Here is a 17,094-nt window from a genome sequence, read left to right as displayed (position 1 = left end):
AGCGGATCTGGGGATAGGACAGGACAGCGGACAGACGAGAACGTGCGGACATGGATCATTCGGAGCCTCCTCCAAACTTCCAAGCACCATTGTGGAGTTCTAGGTGGCACGATGTCCGCTCAAGCATATTTGATGGATGTTCTGAGCCAATACCGTGTCGGCGATGCATGATCAAAGAGAAGTCGCTGCGGGGTTGAATCAATGGGTGGGGATACAGAGTTGTTGCTCGGCCACTGCCAATGCAGAACAATGGTTACATTGGGGGCCTCAAAGACTTCCCAAGGCCAGGAAGTCAATAGTCAGACGGTGAAGCGGCTAATCCCGCCATCAGGCCATCACAACTTGTGAGCTGCGAGTTGCAATTGCGAGCGGTTTTCCCCCGCCATGCATAGGTTTATTAGGTTCTGATCGTCAGGAGGGAAACTGACCGCATGGGTTATGCTTCTGTCCAATCTTGAGTCTCGACTTCCACGTCCACTGAAGTCTTTCTGAGGTAACTTTAGGATACGGGGACTGCACTCGACGACTGGCTAATCTTGAAACTCCGCAATACCCCGTAAATCGGAAAACTCCGAAGTCTTGAATACGGTATACCGTAGTATACCGCAATCTTGTTAGATCAGCTAGATGCTCGTCACCGTAATGCAGACGATGTGGGCTCAACACACTGCACATGACTCCAGCGCTACGTACGTGTGTATCCCGTGGTCGGGATTGGCGAATCGAGCTTTCGCTGTCTTCAGGTGACGGGAGGCGATGCAACGGCGATCTCAGCACATGGGTTATTCGCTTGTTCGGCGGACCAATGGCGATGGAGATGTTAGTACTGGCGTACAGACCGTACCGTGCCAAGTCAACAGACAACGTGTTATGTTGATCAAGCCTGAAATTTCGACCAGTACCAGCTGCGACGTTGAGGGACGTTGAAGGAGAAATACCGCTACCGGGCTAATCCGTCGAATCAGGTCTCGTGTTTGAAGAATGCCGCGAGCCTGTGATATGCTCTTGTGAACGAGTCTGAGCCTAGAAAGGCCGATCGCCGGGCACCTGATCGAGATACGGCTTTTTCGTACCAGGGCAGATCGCGGCCGCGAGGTTAGGGGAGAGAACGGCAGGGGGCGGCTCGGCAGATAGGGCGTTAGTGGACGCTAAGATCTGGTTTCGAAGCATTCTAGAGACCTTGGGAACAAAATGACTAAAGTTAATCCTTTAGAAGATATACGTCAGTGGCCGTCCACAAGAATCCCGCCTCGGGCGGTGTTTTCCGACGACAGACACCGGTTCTTTCCTGGCCATCGCGTCCTCCAACCTTCCGGCGCAGACAAACAAAGGAGCGCGAGTGCGGCGGATAGCCGCGTCGCGGGATGGAGATATGGAGACGGGAGTTCTTCTGGGGACAGACTAGGGTTCAAGCCATCTGCAGGCAATATTGCAATATGCACAGGGCTTCCCCCCTTGCTTGGGCTCTGCACCACAACCGAGTCTGACGAGAATTTTGATACACAGCAGGTTTGATCCTGATCTCGGAACACGATGGTGCCCCACTCGACTGGGCGGGCGACGGGATGAAGACTCGTCGCCAGCCGCTGGCAGCTGGACTTCTGGACGCTGAATTTTGGATCCAGGATCCTGGATCCTGAATCCTGAATCCTGATCGGAGGAATCTCCCTTCTCGTCTCCGTCCTCGTTTCCGTCCTTGTCTCCGCCTTCTGGGCCGCCGTCCTCTGGACCGAAAGTAGTTGACTTGACGGGTGACGAGGCCGTGGAGAGCCGTTGGCGTCGGCGTTGGCGGGCGGTTGGACTTGCCAATTGCCACTGGCCAGGAACGAAGGATGCCAGCAGCCGACGCGGCGAAGGGTCCCAGAAGACGGGATCGAGTGTGCTAGTTGCGCAGATCAATTGGACGTCACCAGTCGGAGTCAGGCCAGCTCCAAACCGGAAGATTAAAGGGCGGCCAAATGAAGTCATCTAAATCAATTGGGTCGTTGATTTCATTGACCTGGAGTGGCAACTGCCTTCGGCAAGGAGTTGCTAGTCCTGATCGTTGATCGATCCAGAGCGCTGGTAAAGGTTGTTGAGGGAGAGTGGTGGCGAGAATGCGGATCACGATTTGTCATTTTGCATTTCTCCGTGATTTCTCCAGAATCCAATCCACTGCAGTGTTCGGACAGATGGGAGCTGCCCCTGACTGACGCGACGCGGCGTCACTCTGCTGAGGACTGTCCTCCCTTGATGGGGGCACAGGGTCGGACGGAGGGCAGCCACGGTTCTACGGTCCTACGAGGACCTTGGACTGTGACATCTCATGGTCGCCGCCACTATACCACTAAAGAGTAACTATAGCACGGGAGAGTATACTGAGTATACGGGTCGCGCGCCCTCTACCGTACTCTGTAGATTCTGGATCCGTTCCTGGCCGGCTCTCTCCGAGCTGGAACCAGGGAACGCCAACGCTTACAGTGTCCCATCTCCCGCCCCGAAAAAAACAACCAAAAAATAAGAAAAAATAAGAAAAATTAATGGGAAATTATCATGCTCCAGACGGAGAAAAACTCCGGCGATGGTTTGGGATAGATGAGGAGATCGACCCCTGCGAGTCGGTGCTTGATCGTGCTTGATCGGGCCCATTGTGTCGATTGGGTGCCCAACACTAGCTAGAGTCGTCAGTGTACCGGGTGTACCAGGGCGAGCTGGACGACTGCTTGAGTGAAGAATCACGGTCGGCGCATCGTACCAGTCGGGCAGCATCGTCTTGAGCGTCTGCCGCACGCAATCCCTGGCAGAATATCGGTCTGGCATGTCTGGCATGCCAGGCATGCCTGGCATTCCAGGTGGAAGGAACCAGGCAGGACCAGCTGCCAATCCGGGTTGATCTGCTCGGGTTGTCAATTCTGGGTTGGTTTGCCTGTCTCTCCACTGCGATTCTCCACTATTGGCTGAAGATTGAAGATTGCTTTAGAGCTGTCTTGACGACTCGTTGCGCCGCTTGTCCACTGTAGTCCACTGTATCGCTCAAGAATCCATCGTCAATGAATCTGCCAATCTGCCAATCTGTAAATCAGTAATGAATGATGGAGCTGGAATTTAATGACAAAGAGATTTCGCGTCAAACCAATCAAATGGGCTCGCCGATCTGCGAGGGCATCTATCGATTCGTGGCGGTTGGAGGCTGTTGGAGGCCCGCAAACAAGGCCAAAATGGCCAAAATCAGATGCGGATACAAATCAAAAATATAATCAAATAATTTATTCCATCCATCAGATTTGCAAAGGATTCTCTCCAAAGAGGGGCGGGCTGAAACAATTGAGCAGTTAAGCAGGTTGGTAGGTTGGCAGTTAAGGAACTCGAGCAGGCCCAGCACGTCGAGCAAGGTGATGGTTGATAGAGTGATCACCTGAGTCTCTTGACTGTTTTGACTCTTCACTCTTCATTTTTAACACTTGAATTGACTCCAGCTGCATTCTGCCTTCTGCATTCGCTGCTGAACTGACTTTTAAGCTAATTTTCCCTTGATCTTCCCTTGAAGCGTCCTGGGACCCAGGCCGACGGTGATCAAGTTTAACCTCTCTATCAATCACATTCACTGACTGACTGGTACGTCTCCTGCTGCTCTGCCACTGTCTGCCACCCATTCATTTTCTCTCCGCCATCCGCCATCCATCCGACCCCTGTCCTGGCTTGTCTGGCTCGTCTGGCTCGTCCTGGCTTGGGACCGTGCTGGCCTGGCCTGGCCGTCGACGGTGTGTCGGGCAGTATTACTAGTCTGACTCGCTCATCTGGTGTTGTTTGTGTTTTGGTCATTTTATCCTGTTGATTCCCACCTTCATCAGCTCTTCACTTGCGCCGATCCACTTTCACCAATTCTCCCCCTCCTGGATTTCGCACTAAATTGCGCTTCCCTCCAGTGCCAGCCTAGTCTGATGGATTCGGCTGACACGGAAGACGCACACATTTTCGTTTCTTTTTCACTCCACCACCGTTCGCTGTCGAGTGGGCTCTGTACTCCATATTAGTCCATATACTGCCAGAATTCCCAAAACTCCCTAGTCCATCCACACCCCCCCCCCCGGGCGCTATCAGCACCTCATTATTCCCGCCCTAGCATGCTTCCATTCCTTACCACCATCTCGGGTACGCTACACTTACATCCCATCGCTATCACTCCGCATCGTCTTTTATTTATTTTTTTTCTGGGTCCTTCTTGCTTTTTGACTTGGGCTGTGACTTTTGCTCTCGTCCCCGACTCGATTTCTCTTGCTCGTGCTTTGACCGTCCGACCGTTGGTTGCCTTGCTGACGGCCTCTGTGCCTCCGTGCCATAGACTACCTTGCCTGCCTGAGCTCCCCGTCGATCGTCACCCCTCTTCGTGTGACCTTGGGACGCGAAAGTATACATTGCCAAAGAAACCGATCGATCTCTTCTCTTCCTCATCCCTTCCGCTCTTCAGAGACGCTGGACGAAACCGCCCGACTGCAATCGCGACGGAGGGTCTCCCACTTCCCCGCCCATCCGCCCCCTCAGCTGCAGCTGATTGCCTCTTTGGGAACCTCTTGGGAGCCCCAGCTTCGCCCTTGCTCGTCCTGCTCGCCCAACGAGCCAGCCACCCTGTTGTGTTCTACGTGGGCATAACCATGTTCTCGTGACTGTATGATTGTCGCATGCGATAGACCGCCTGTCGAGCATCTGCGCCCGCCCAACCCGCCTACGCGAGACGTCGGAGCTGCTAGCATGGAAATCGTCACCACGGAGGAGAAATCAAGGATCTTCCCCCAGTACTCCGGCCCCCCGCCTCCAATGCATCGCATCCCGCCCGCGGAAGCGCCGCATGGCTTGCCAGGGGCCCCGGGCCTGTACGATCAGCCATGGCGCCCGTATCCCCCATATGAAAACCACCATGCCGAACCACGGCGGGTCGCGAACAATGCTCCGCAGCCTCCACTATCCACGCATCCCAACTACCCCCCAATGCACAGTCGGGAGCTGCCACAGCTCCCTTCGGACGGTCCTTTTAGCCGGCCCGCCAGCCTACCTGTGCCCGCAGCCCACGCACCCCCCGAGCCCCCTCAGCCGCAGCATGCCAATTACCACCCGATGAACGGTGCCATGAATGGCGCACCACCGGAGGCGTCGCCCGTCTCTGCGCCCGACTACGCCAGAACTCGCATGTCGTTTCCACCCCAGGAGCAGATCGCCCACAGCAATGGAGATCCCCCGCCGCCGCCGCAATCGCTCCCTCCGAATCAATATCCAACCACTGTTCCGCCGCCGATGACTCACACGCCAGCTCCTAATTACGACCCCAATTACAATTTCCAGAATAGGAACCGTAAGCCGACTCGGGCGCAGCAGGTATGATTCCATGTTCTATGAGCAAAGCAGCTGGTCAGGCTGACTCTCCTTTTAATCCAGGCCTGCGACCAGTGTCGAACAAGAAAAGCAAAGTGTGATGAGGGGCGACCAGCGTGCAGCCATTGTAAAGAGAACAACTATGTTTGCGTCTATAAAGAAGTGCCCCCGCACAAGTCAGTGGTCGCCTACTTTTTCTTCAAGTGATTGTGCTAACCTGATGGCCCTTTAGGCAGGACAAGTCCACGCAACTTTTGTTGGACCGGATACAGCAGTTGGATGATCAGTTAAATGTTAGGCTCGAGGCTGCGGAGCGGCTTCACCTCGGTCACGACAAGACTCTTGATCAGATGTTCAAGGTCGTCGAGTGGATTCGCGATCAAGTGCCTCGAGTTTGGTCGCAGTACCCAGTAATTAAGGCGGACGGCTTTGATGCTCCCCAGAAACCTGAAACAAAGGAGCTAGTGACTACGGAAGTTGCGAAACCTAACGAGTTTGACCCTTTCACCAAATCACTCATCCAGACTGGAGAGGATGGCGAACTCTCCATCCCCGTGGAGCATACAACAGCAGCGCATAAATTGCTCACTTGGCCGACAATCAAGGAACTGCTTCATGGCTATGACGAGAATTATGTGATGAGGCTTGAACAGTCTCGCGGACTGGTTCGATTTGAGGGCCGGGGCGAGACGCAGGGAATGGACGATGGACTAGGCTATGAGGTTCCTTCACAGCAAACGAGCCTCAGCACCAGCTTCGATGATAATTTTTCTCAGTACACTACCCCCACAGGTGCGCCCTGGAGTACAGCTCCTAAGTATAACGAGGCTCCTCCTGAAGTCAGGGGTATCGATGAGTTTGGCGTGATGTCGATAGATGCTGATACTGTCCGCCGTTATGTCAAGAGCTACTTGGAACACATACACAGACTCCATCCCTTCCTGAATCCGGTCGATCTAGAAAGGAGAATTGATGAATTCATCGCCATGCATTGTCCGACGAGCTCCATGTCAGCACATGGACTTAGCGCGAGGAATCCGATCGATACATCCAACAGGGGTGCTAAACGGAAACGATCTGGTGAAACCTTACAGGCAATGGGTTATGATGGACGGTCGCCCACGTCAGGGAATTCTGACGGTATCCCGCCGCGGAGAGTGGAGAAAACAATGCGAAACGCAATCATCCTGCTTGTACTGGCGCTCGGCCGCATCTGCGAAGTTCGTGACGAGCCAATTCGTGGGCCATGTATCGACCACGTTATCGACTACCGCACTGAACAAATCCCTGGAGCACCACGACGCGGCCCGAGACCTGGACCGAGAACTCCAGCTGGGACAGATGCATTGCCCCTTCATCAGGGCAGCTTTCATTCACCATATGACGACCGCTTAGCACCTACTCCTACTGCAACGGATGAGAGGTTCATCACTCTCCCAGACCCCCCTCACCTGAAAAATGTGGACACCGTTCCGGGTTTTGTGTACTACGCCTATGCCGCTGGGATTCTAGCTGCAAGTCAAGGGGCAACATCACTTCCTTATGCCCAGGCTGCTTTATTGGCGGGCTTGTATATTGGCCAGCTGGCACATCCTTTTCAGAGTCATTCCTGGATCGCACAGGCAGCAAGAGCATGTCAGAATCTTACCCTAGCGTGAGTCTAAGTTATGGGGAACACTTTCTGGCAAATCACTGATCAACGGTTTTAGGATGAACTATGGGAGCCTGGAAGGCGATGAGAAGGACCTTGTCTGTTTTGCTTACTGGACTTGTCTGCAGCTTGAAAGGTACTTGCGCCTTCTGAACGCCAGTATAAAGCTTAAAGCTCACAGTATGTAGTGATATTTTGGCCGAGCTGGATCTTCCTGCTAGCGGAATTTCCCGCTCCGAGTCACGTATCGACCTCCCCCTAGGCTCAATGCTCAAATTATCCAACACTATCTCGGAGCCCGATACGATGATGATGTTCTTCTACTCCACGCAAATACACCTCCGGAAAGTACTAAACCGTGTGCATACAGATTTATACAAAGTTATCAGTGAGTCTCCTCGATACATCTTTGAAAATCACGCGTTCTAAGTCTTTTGCCACAGAGAAAGGAGAAAACAAGTGGAACGGGACTACACAGGAAATCCTTAGCATGAATCTTGAATTATGGAGGAGTAGTCTCCCCCCAGAAATGAGGTGGAATGACAACGATCCTCCATCCCCCGATATCAACCATGCGCGCATGAGGGCCAAGTATTGGGGTGCGCGGTACATCATCCATAGGCCGGTGCTCTTCCATGCCCTACATTTCTTAGGACCGAACGCATCAGGATCGGCAGTGGATTCGCCGGCTGGACTTGCAGGATCTCACACATCGCCGTCCTTGGCGCACGGCCAACGCGCTACTGATATGACGCGCATTTCAAGTGACTTGGGCACGTTGCAGAGCTCAAATGGGGCTCATTCATACCGTGATCTTCCACCGAAGATACGCAGGGCATGTGGATTGTGTGTGCAAAGCGCTATTCAGAGCACCATCGCTTTTGACGGGGTCAAAGGCCGCCCAGTGGTGACGAACATTTTCGGTACTGCTCATGCGTACGTCCAACATATCTAAATTATCCCCTTGTCCTATTGAGTCTGACCTACCGTAACAGGCAATTTGGGAATATGCTGGTCCTATCCACCACATACTTGTCACACCTCCAGGAGCTTGTGGATCGGAACGACCTCGAGAGACTTCTGCGGAGAACTATTGCTTTCTTGCTCCGGAACCGAAACATCTCGCCGACGTTACGGGTTGATGCAAAGATCCTCACTGATATATACGAGAAAATATTCGAGGCGCCGCCCATTCTTACCGACGTAAATTTACCACACTAGGCATCCCCAGACTTTCCTCAGATTTCGGTTCTACTTGAATATCAACGGCTCTACTCTTGAGCTCACTCGCTAATTATACCCCCTTCTGCATCACCACCTTCCATTTGGACTCTTTTCCACAGCCTTTGCAGTCGACGTCACCTGCATCCTGAAACCTCAGGAGTTTTGTTTCATGCGACAACAGCGCATACGGAGCGGTTTACGGCCTTTCATTGTTTCAATGTTTTGCTTGCATGTCATCAGTCACGGTTTAGATGCAACGGTCCGTGCGATTTGGAGAAGGGGCGGTTATCTGTGAGCGACTCTGTCGGTCCTTTTCGTCTCTCTGTTTTATTTTGATGGTCTCTGGTTTGGCGTGGGAGGCAATCTCTGCATTTACAGCGAATATCATAACATACCTATAGTAACATATCGGGCTATTTCTGGCGGACTGTCAGTCCGCAGTGAGATACCTTGACTAAATAAGCATGAATTATTTGCTATCATGGACTTTTATAATTGGAACAGGTCGTAGCATCGAGAGCACTGATTAGCTCACGACCCCCTTGAACCGCGGTCCGCTCGCTCGCTCTGGTTATAGGCCAAAAGTGCTGGTGGAGTGACGGTTTTAGTGAGCCTCGGTTTCTCATGATTTCAACCTTCCCCGCATTCTTGTCGACGCGGTCAAGGGTCAACACATGCAAAATTTGAGAAAAAATCCCACGAGTCACGGCGTGCTTTCAACTGTGGGTGATCAACCTGATCAACCTGGCAAAAGGGGCACGTCTCTTGACCGCTGTCTGCCTTATGAAGAGGCCCCGCTGCATCCCTGCGCTTGCTTCTATATTTCCCTGAACTGCAACTGAAAGACACTCGCCACTTCATCATGGCTCCCCAAGGGTTCTGGCTCTCGCGAGAAGGTTCGTTTTTGGCTATCACTTTTGACCAATCTAACCCCAACTACAGGATTCACCGCAGACGTAACGGGAAAGTTCTTACAACGAACCATCCTAAGCCCCTGGAAGACCCTCCCGCTCCTTCTCCTCGCCCACTACACCTCGAAAGGTCAAGCTACAGCCTTAAACCATCCGAAAGCCTTCAGGGCTCTTAAAATTCTCGCTACCTTCGCCATCATCCGCCGCATAAACGCATGGCTCAATCAGCGCGTTCTCAACAACGGCCTCACAGACCAGTACCACTGGCACAGGGAGGTCGTCGTCCTCACGGGCGGCAGTAGCGGGATTGGGCGACAGATCGCGCAACTTCTCGGGAACCGCGGCATCAAGGTCGCGATCCTGGACATCCAGCCTCCCCAAGACGGACAAGCCAATCTGCCCTCGACTGTCCGCTACCACAAATGCGATATCACGTCGCCTTCTGCCATCGCCGAAGCAGCCGCTGCTATACGCACGACAATGGGCGAGCCCACAATCCTCATAAACAACGCGGGCATTCTTAGCAGCCGCACTATACTGGGCAGCACGGAGTCGCAGACCCGTCTGCAGTTCGAAGTCAACACGCTCTCACACTACTGGCTCGCTAAGGAGTTCCTCCCCGGAATGATTAAGAATAACCACGGCATGGTCGTTACCGTCGCCTCGCAGGCCGGATACACTGTCACGCCGAACATGGTCGACTACTCAGCAACTAAAGCGGCCGCGATCGCATTCCATGAAGGTCTCGGTGCAGAACTAGTAACGCGGTACAATGCGCCGCGAGTGCGCACCGTGCTCATCACGCAGAGCTTTGTTAACACAGGACTAATTGATAAGTTAACTCCTGAGGATACGTGGTTGCATCCGCTATTAAATCCAGAGACGGTCGCGGAGGGCATTGTGGAGCAGGTTCTCTCCGGGAAGAGTGGCCATGTCCTGCTTCCCGGGTCAACGGGATGGCTTGCGAAGTGCTTTAGGGGGTTTCCGCTTTGGTTTCAGCATGCGAACCGCATTAAGTTGGAGAAGTTGATGAGAGCTGATTAGGGTGGAGTTTGATGGGTTGGGTTCTGGTGTTTATACATAATTCAACTGCGTGATTGTGGTGTATTTGGTATAGGGCTGTATATAGTATACCGTTTGCGGTCTATACTACCCGTACTTTCTTCCTTGTATAGGTTAATAGCTATCACACCTATTGTGCTGATGAGCACGTGCATGTGTACTTACGTTGATATGTATATAGTTGCCTGAGGTATGGAGCAGTAACCCCACATTTCTCGGTCATCTTAACCACAGATCAGATCGGACGGAATGACCCATGGGTCATTTTAAATCTCCCCCGTCGATGGTAGATTCCGTTGTCGCTCTCAACGAGAAAACCAGATATCGCTGCTCTCCGTAGGCTTGCATCCAGGTACGAGGCAAGTACCCTGCTGTCAGACCAGCCACCCTGATTACAGCACGTGCGATTTCCCCACCGCCCAGCCTCACCGCATCCTTCCTCCAAATCCTCAGCTTACCTAGTCAAGCCAGAATTTCTCCGATCGAAAGCAGGCCATAACAACTCATTATCATCGATCTTGTCCCTTTTTCATCATATTTCCGAACAATACTGCGTGCTTTATCTATCTCCGCTTAACATTGATTCAGACAGACCCCCTGCCACTCCCCATCCTTCGAATCTTCGCGATCTGCCCGTCCAGTTCCTCGCGACCGTGCCCAACCCGATCCAGGCGCTAGATCACTAGTGGCCGATTGTCTGGAGCAACCAACCCGCTTGGACGTCCACCACAGCAGATCCACGGTTCAGCTCTTGTTTACCGCCGCCAAAACATACCGTACTGCCTCTAGCCCAGTCCAGCCTCCTCAGCACCTCACTTTTCTCTTATTCCCAGCACATTATATGGTCATCTTACGACTATATTCACTGCACTCATAATCTTTTTGTTTCCCATCGATTTAGATTATCAAGCCCACATGATTGTCTAACCGCCAGAGCGTGAATAGCTCTCTGCCCAGCATGTTCAAGGCCCTCATGGGCGGGGGCCGTTCCTCCTCTGACGTCCGCAGCAGCACCAGCTCGAGCTCAAAGAGTGGCAGTCGGCGCAAGTCCAGCCATGGCCACAGATCCTCTGCTTCGTCTACAGTAAGCCGAAAGTCCTCTTCACGGGGTGACGACCGTGACCGGGGCTTGGGCGATCTGTCGGCGTATCCGGCTGCCGGCAGTCGCAGCAGAAGCGCGCGCTATGCGGAGAGCGCAGCTGGGGAGTCAGTGGCGTCGAGTTATGCGACTGCCAGGCCGAATAACGACTCGGTCGATCGTGTTTATACTGAGCGGGAGCCGAAGCGCGAGGAGTCGGAATATGAGCGCGACAGCGATCGCTATCGAGATGACCGTGACCGAGGCCGAGACCGAGACCCAGATATTGACTACGAGAGAGAGCGCAGGAAGGCTAGGCCGGATAGGGAGCATTCGAGGGAGAGAGATAGGGATAGTCGCCGTCGCGAGCGCGAACGGGAGCGGGAGCGGGTATATTCTGGGGATAACTACTATCCCCCCATCGCGAGCAGCGCGGTGCCTGCGCCGTTCGACCCAATACAGGCTACGCAAGGTCCTCAGTTTCCCATGAATTCCGTCTCTGTTCCTCCTGCGGCGCCTGCGGCTCCTACGCCGACTATTTACGATCCCCACGTTCAACAGCAATTCCCCGGACAGTTCCCGGCCTCCTATGCCGAGCCTTACCGTCCTCCCAACCCTGCCGGTGAAGCAGCCGATTACTATAATGACCAGGGACAGTCCGTTCAAGAGCAGCCGGGGGTTCGACCGAAGCCTCCGCTTGTTATTCCGAATAGTCAAGCGCATTTGATGACAGCCTCACCTACCGCAAACCCGCCTCCTGAGCCCAGCAGTCTTGGTGAAGTCGGAGCCGCTGCATCATATTTCGCCAATGATCCTGCGCTTGACATTGAAAATTCTGGTCATTCTAGCTCTGGCCCCGAACCCAGGCCCCCCAAGCCGTCGAACTCGTCGCAGCCACCATACCACGCGGCTCAAGCAGCAGGCGCCATGGGAGCAGCAGCTGCAACTGCGACGTATGGGGTGGGTAACTATTCTCCCGAACATGTTCTAACCGAATCACCGGCGGCTTACGTTCCTCCTACGTCCACTAACGGTAATAAGCCGCCCCATACCCAACCTCATTCCCATGGTGTCGGTGCTGTGCTTGGTGGCGCCGCAGCTGGGTACATGTTGAACCATCATCACCATTCATCTTCCAGTTCAGACCACATTTCTCAGTACACACTGCAGAACCCGGACGACGTGTCTCAGATAGGTCCAGGATACTCCAGTGCGCCATTTAACCCGACTCTATACACTGCTGGGGCCGCAGGCGCTGTAGGCGCTGCAGGGGCTCCATACGCCGCTAGTCCTCTGCACCCGCACCACGCTGCGATCTACCATGCATCACCCTTCCAAGGTGGAGCTATGGCGTTTCAGCAACGCCAACGCGGCCCGCTAGACAAGTTTATCGATTTCTGGCGTGACCCGGAAGGTGTTGGCAAGTTCGAAGATTATACCGAAGCTATTGGAGTCTGCAAATACTGCTTTGAACCTGGTACAACTTCGAGGGATGCACCGCGAACTCACCACTACAGACGACGCCGGTCGTCAGATCGCCTCAGTGGTGGTTCTCGAGTGGACAAATTCAGCCGCTACACATCTTCGGAAGACGAAGGCCGGCGGCGAAAATCAAAATCATCTTGGCTACCAGCCATACTTGGTGGATATGTGGCCAAGTCGCTCTTCGACAGCAAGGACTTTGACGACTCGTACAGCGTCAAGTCTGGTCGTGTCGCGGGCGCCTTCTCTGAAAGTGACTCTATATCAGACAAAAGGAGCAAGACTTCACGTGGTGTTTACAAGCAGCTGCACCGTAGCCACTCGCGGGATAGTTTTGGATACCGTGACCAGAGACCAAGCCGCTACGAAGGGTCACGAATCAATGGTCGGGTTCAGTCCAGATCTCGATCTTCATCGCGAGCCAACCGTCATACTCTTCGCGATGCCGCTATTGGAGCCGCGATTGGCACAGCAGCCGCATCGGTGGTGAAATCTCCAGGCGAACGGAGACGAAGCCGTGGTCGCAGTCCTTCTCCGAAGAAGTCTAGGGGCAGAAAGTCATCTTCCTCGTCTGGTTCGTCTTACGAGAATATATCTCGGCCCCCTAAGAAGATAGCCGGTGGCTTCGGCTCTTTTTTCACCGCATCCTCTGAAAATCGCAGCAAGAAGCGACAGAGCAAGAGGAGCAAGAGTATATTTTCCTTCTACAACTCGTCTTCGTCGTCTGTTGACAACGATCTCGCTTTTGGAAGCGGATATGCAAAGAGGTTAATAGGAAAGTCCAAGAGACGGAGTTCAAAGGAAAAGAAAGACGTCGACGCGAAACTGCTGGCGCTGGGCGCTACAGCAACCGCGCTCGCTGCTTCGTCTCCCGGCCGCAGTCGCCGTGTCGGGGAAGTATTTGTTGGCCAAGGTTCGCGCTCCGGTCGATCGGACTATACCTCCTCCGCTAGCAACGATGACGAGTGGGAGGACATGGATTCGGAGGGACAGGCGTCGAGCGTCAGTTCCGCCCTGGCATTCGGCACAAGTGGACATTTTGCGCGTGAAGACTCCCACTCGTCAGATTCGTCTAGTTCTGGATGGGGCTGGGGATGGGGATCAAAGAGCAAGAAAACGAAGAACAAATCGAAGAGGCGGCCAAGCTCGCCCAAAGACCGCTTCCCCGCTGGTACTGCTACTGCCGTAATGACTGGAGCATTGGGGGCAGCGTCTTCTGGGTATCATCGAGGAGATAAGGAGTCTAGCACGAGCTCAGCGAGTCTTCAACACGTGGCCCCAGTACCTACTTCGGATCCCGCCCGGTACGATGCTATTCCCATCTCGTCTTTTCCCCCTTCCGAGCCGCAACTAGTTCGACCAGGTGCTATTCCCCTTCAGCAGCCGCAGCCTGTCACACCTGTTTCCCAAGCAGTCTATACCTCTCAGGGAGCACCGATTCCGCCCTTCACTGCGCCCTTCACTGCGCCCATTATTCCCACTTCTGAGAACCCTTTCCCCTCTTATGAATCTCAGTCGCGAGACGCAGATCGGAGGATCTCTGGCTATGGTGATGGCACCAGTGATGTTCCGGTGGTGAAAAGTCATAAACGAAGCGGGTCTACCCCAGTGATCCGCACTGAACCCATCCAATCTGCTTCTGAGCCCGGTCTGGGCATCAAGCACCGCTTCACCGCTAAAGATCAGACCTCCATTGTCCAGTTTGATTTGACTCGCGAGCAGGAGGATAAAGAGCGCCGTGCAGAAGATCTTGAACGGTTGAAGCGTGATTTAAGGAGCGGGGACCGTATTGAACTGATTGATCGAGAAGGCGATTCCCAGTATGCGCCTGCGGCATACGATCCGCCCAGAGACAGTCAGCCTGACTGGAGGCGTGAACGTGAGCGAGAGCGAGAACGAGAACGGGAGCGTGAGTATCTATATGAGCGCGAACGTCAGCGCGAGCGCGAGCGTGAGCAAGAGCGAGGTCGAGACTATGTCCCAGACATGGCTGGTCCATTTGTCGCCGGTGCGATCGGAGCTGCCGCTGCTTCAACCATCCTCTCTGAGGGATCATCAAAGGATGATCTGTCAGATAGGAGCGAAAGACGGCGCGAGCGTCGAGAACAACGACGAGCAGAACGGCGCCAAGCAAGCGGCTCTTCAGCTTTGTCTTCACTTGCGGAAGAACCTCCTAAGCGCCCAGACGAACTTCCTGAGCATGCAGAACCACGAGAAATAACGGAGGAACGGGCGAGCTCAACCAGTCCCTCGAATGATCATGTCAAAACCTCTGCCTTCCGTAATGTCAGTCGCAGGAAGTCGGTATATGATGACTATGCCACGTTCTTCTACCCCGAAGAGCTCCGCCACAGCCCTGATTCTCACTCTCGACAAGAAACACCTACAATGCCAACGATCGTTGAGATTGTCCCAGCCAGCGAAAGAGCCGAGCCGCCACCCCCAAATCCAAATGCCGATTACGAGCCGCCGACCGATTTCAAGGACTTCGACAGACTTCCATGGCCCGTACCTGTTTTGAGAGTCATTGAGCCAACGCCGCCCCATAGCTCCAGTGGTTCCGTTAGAGGTGCACCTTCGCCTGTTATTACACCTTCGGAGTCTGCTGAAGCTGAAAAGGAGTTGGAACGACCAAATGCTTCCCGTGTCTCCTGGGGCGAGCACCACACACATGAATATGAAGTCCCGTCTACGTCTTCCGAGCGCAGCTCCGTCGATCTGCACGAACGGCAACACGGTTTCCTTCCTAAGGCTTCTGTCCATGACGATGATATCGGCTACTCGTACATTGCTCCCTCTGAAGCCCACGTGGAGGACGTGAACGAGGACATCGAATTCGCTGCCACTGTTGCAGCCGCAGCCCAGGCGGCTGGCTTCGATCCTGCGCTTGTAACAGAGGACCCGATCTTCCGTACACGGTCATCACCTCCGGGCTCTCAGACGAGGGAACGGTCTATCTCCCCTACGACTGTGGTTTCGGCGACGGCGAGTCAGGAGCCTCCTGCTACCCAACAATTCCGTGGTTTCGTGGAGGGCGAAGTCGACAGCCCTTCAGCTCCAAAATCACAGTTCTTCTCTGATCCCAGCACTGTAATCTTCGACAGACCGTCTCCTTTTGACAATCAACCTGAACGGACCTGGGAGGCTGACCGCCCAACCACTATCGATCAGCCTGTAGTTGAGCATGTCGATAAAGCTGAGACGGGTGCTGGCGATATTGCCAAGGATGTTTCTCGTAGCGTTGCGGAGGCACACGAAACTCACGAGGGATCGTTTGCCGAACGCAGACAAGAGTCCGAGTCTCCCAATGAGGAAGAGTGGTTTATGCCGGGTGGCTTTGAACCTGAGGAGTCGAAGATTGAGCAACGCAGTACCTCGCCAACGGCAAATGTTTCTCAATCAAAAGTTTCCTATTCCATTCCGGAAGAGAGGGAGCCTGAGGCTGGACCTGAGCCTCTGAAGCGAACCGAGACCGAAGGCACCGATGATTTTAATGATACCCCCGAAGCAGCTATTTATGACGAAAACGAAGGCGAGAAAAAAAAGAAGAAGAAGAGAAGAAAGAGGCGTTCAAAGGGAAGTGACGCGCCCGACGACTCAGCCTCAATGACTTCCTCCGTGCTCACGGAAAGCAGCGAGAATCGCAAGAGCACAGATGACAAGAGCAAGAAGTCTGGCGGTTTCTTAGCCAGCTTGTTTGGCTCTCGAGTATCCGAGCCAGTAGACAGCAAGAGATCAGGATCCACCGAGAACCTTGTTTCTGGCGAGGCGCAAATGGAAATAGCCCCGACCACATCTGAAAGCTCGCCGCATCGTACCCACCGGCACCGAAGCTCTAGAGATCTCAGAGACTTTAGCCGAACAGAGTCTCTAGATGGCAGGCGTCGTCATGATGATAGCGACCGTCACCATGAGTTCGAGCTACACCGGGCGGAGAGCTTTCCTGTGGAAGGGTCCAGGGTTTCTGAGCCTACAACGCGCAAGCGATCCAGTTCCATTGACAGGCTTGCATCGCGCGATATCCAATCCGAAATCGGGACGCACAGATCAGTGAATGCTGACTCTCCACGCCGACGCCGACACCACCATCGCGCTTCCAGCGGTGGTGACTCGTTAGATGGGAGACGGAAGTTCGACGACCTCGGATTGGACAAAGACGGAGACGGAGACGGAGACGGAGACGATGCAGACAAGGAAAATGTGAACCTAGAAAGTTATAAGTCGAGCAGGCAGCGCCGGGAGGAAAGACGGAGACAACGATTTGGGAATGGCGATGGGAATGGAGATGGGTACGAGAAGGTATAGTTTTGCTCTTTTTTGGATTTTCTTGCGATGTGATA

At 53.8% G+C, this 17,094-nt stretch overlaps 3 protein-coding genes across 3 annotated transcripts, besides 1 other annotated feature; all 3 read left to right on the top strand.

The window, feature by feature from the left end:
- Positions 1-17,094: part of a sequence feature (contig 1.100 1..337251(-1)) that runs on past both edges of the window.
- Positions 4,648-8,218, top strand: clcA (putative C6 finger domain protein; the record flags this gene model as incomplete). The annotated part of the gene is made up of 7 exons (XM_050612698.1): positions 4,648-5,349; positions 5,410-5,522; positions 5,579-7,000; positions 7,056-7,133; positions 7,186-7,385; positions 7,441-7,933; positions 7,993-8,218. The coding sequence occupies 7 exons, from the start codon at positions 4,648-4,650 to the stop codon at positions 8,216-8,218; spliced, it is 3,234 nt and encodes a 1,077-aa protein (XP_050467077.1).
- Positions 9,071-10,304, top strand: ANIA_05850 (short chain dehydrogenase/reductase family protein). The gene is made up of 2 exons (XM_658362.2): positions 9,071-9,117; positions 9,164-10,304. Exons 1-2 carry the CDS (start codon positions 9,084-9,086, stop codon positions 10,174-10,176), a joined length of 1,047 nt encoding a protein of 348 aa, XP_663454.1. The 5' UTR covers positions 9,071-9,083; the 3' UTR covers positions 10,177-10,304.
- On the top strand, positions 11,153-17,059 carry lah (involucrin repeat protein; the record flags this gene model as incomplete). Its single annotated transcript, XM_050612695.1, has 2 exons — positions 11,153-14,720; positions 14,829-17,059. The coding sequence occupies 2 exons, from the start codon at positions 11,153-11,155 to the stop codon at positions 17,057-17,059; spliced, it is 5,799 nt and encodes a 1,932-aa protein (XP_050467076.1).

The sequence above is a fragment of the Aspergillus nidulans genome, chromosome I, assembly GCF_000011425.1.
Source record: "Aspergillus nidulans FGSC A4 chromosome I".
Taxonomy (NCBI): Eukaryota; Fungi; Ascomycota; class Eurotiomycetes; order Eurotiales; family Aspergillaceae; genus Aspergillus; species Aspergillus nidulans.
The sequence above is the reverse complement of the archived record's forward strand: the minus strand, read 5'-3'. Positions and strand labels throughout refer to the sequence as shown.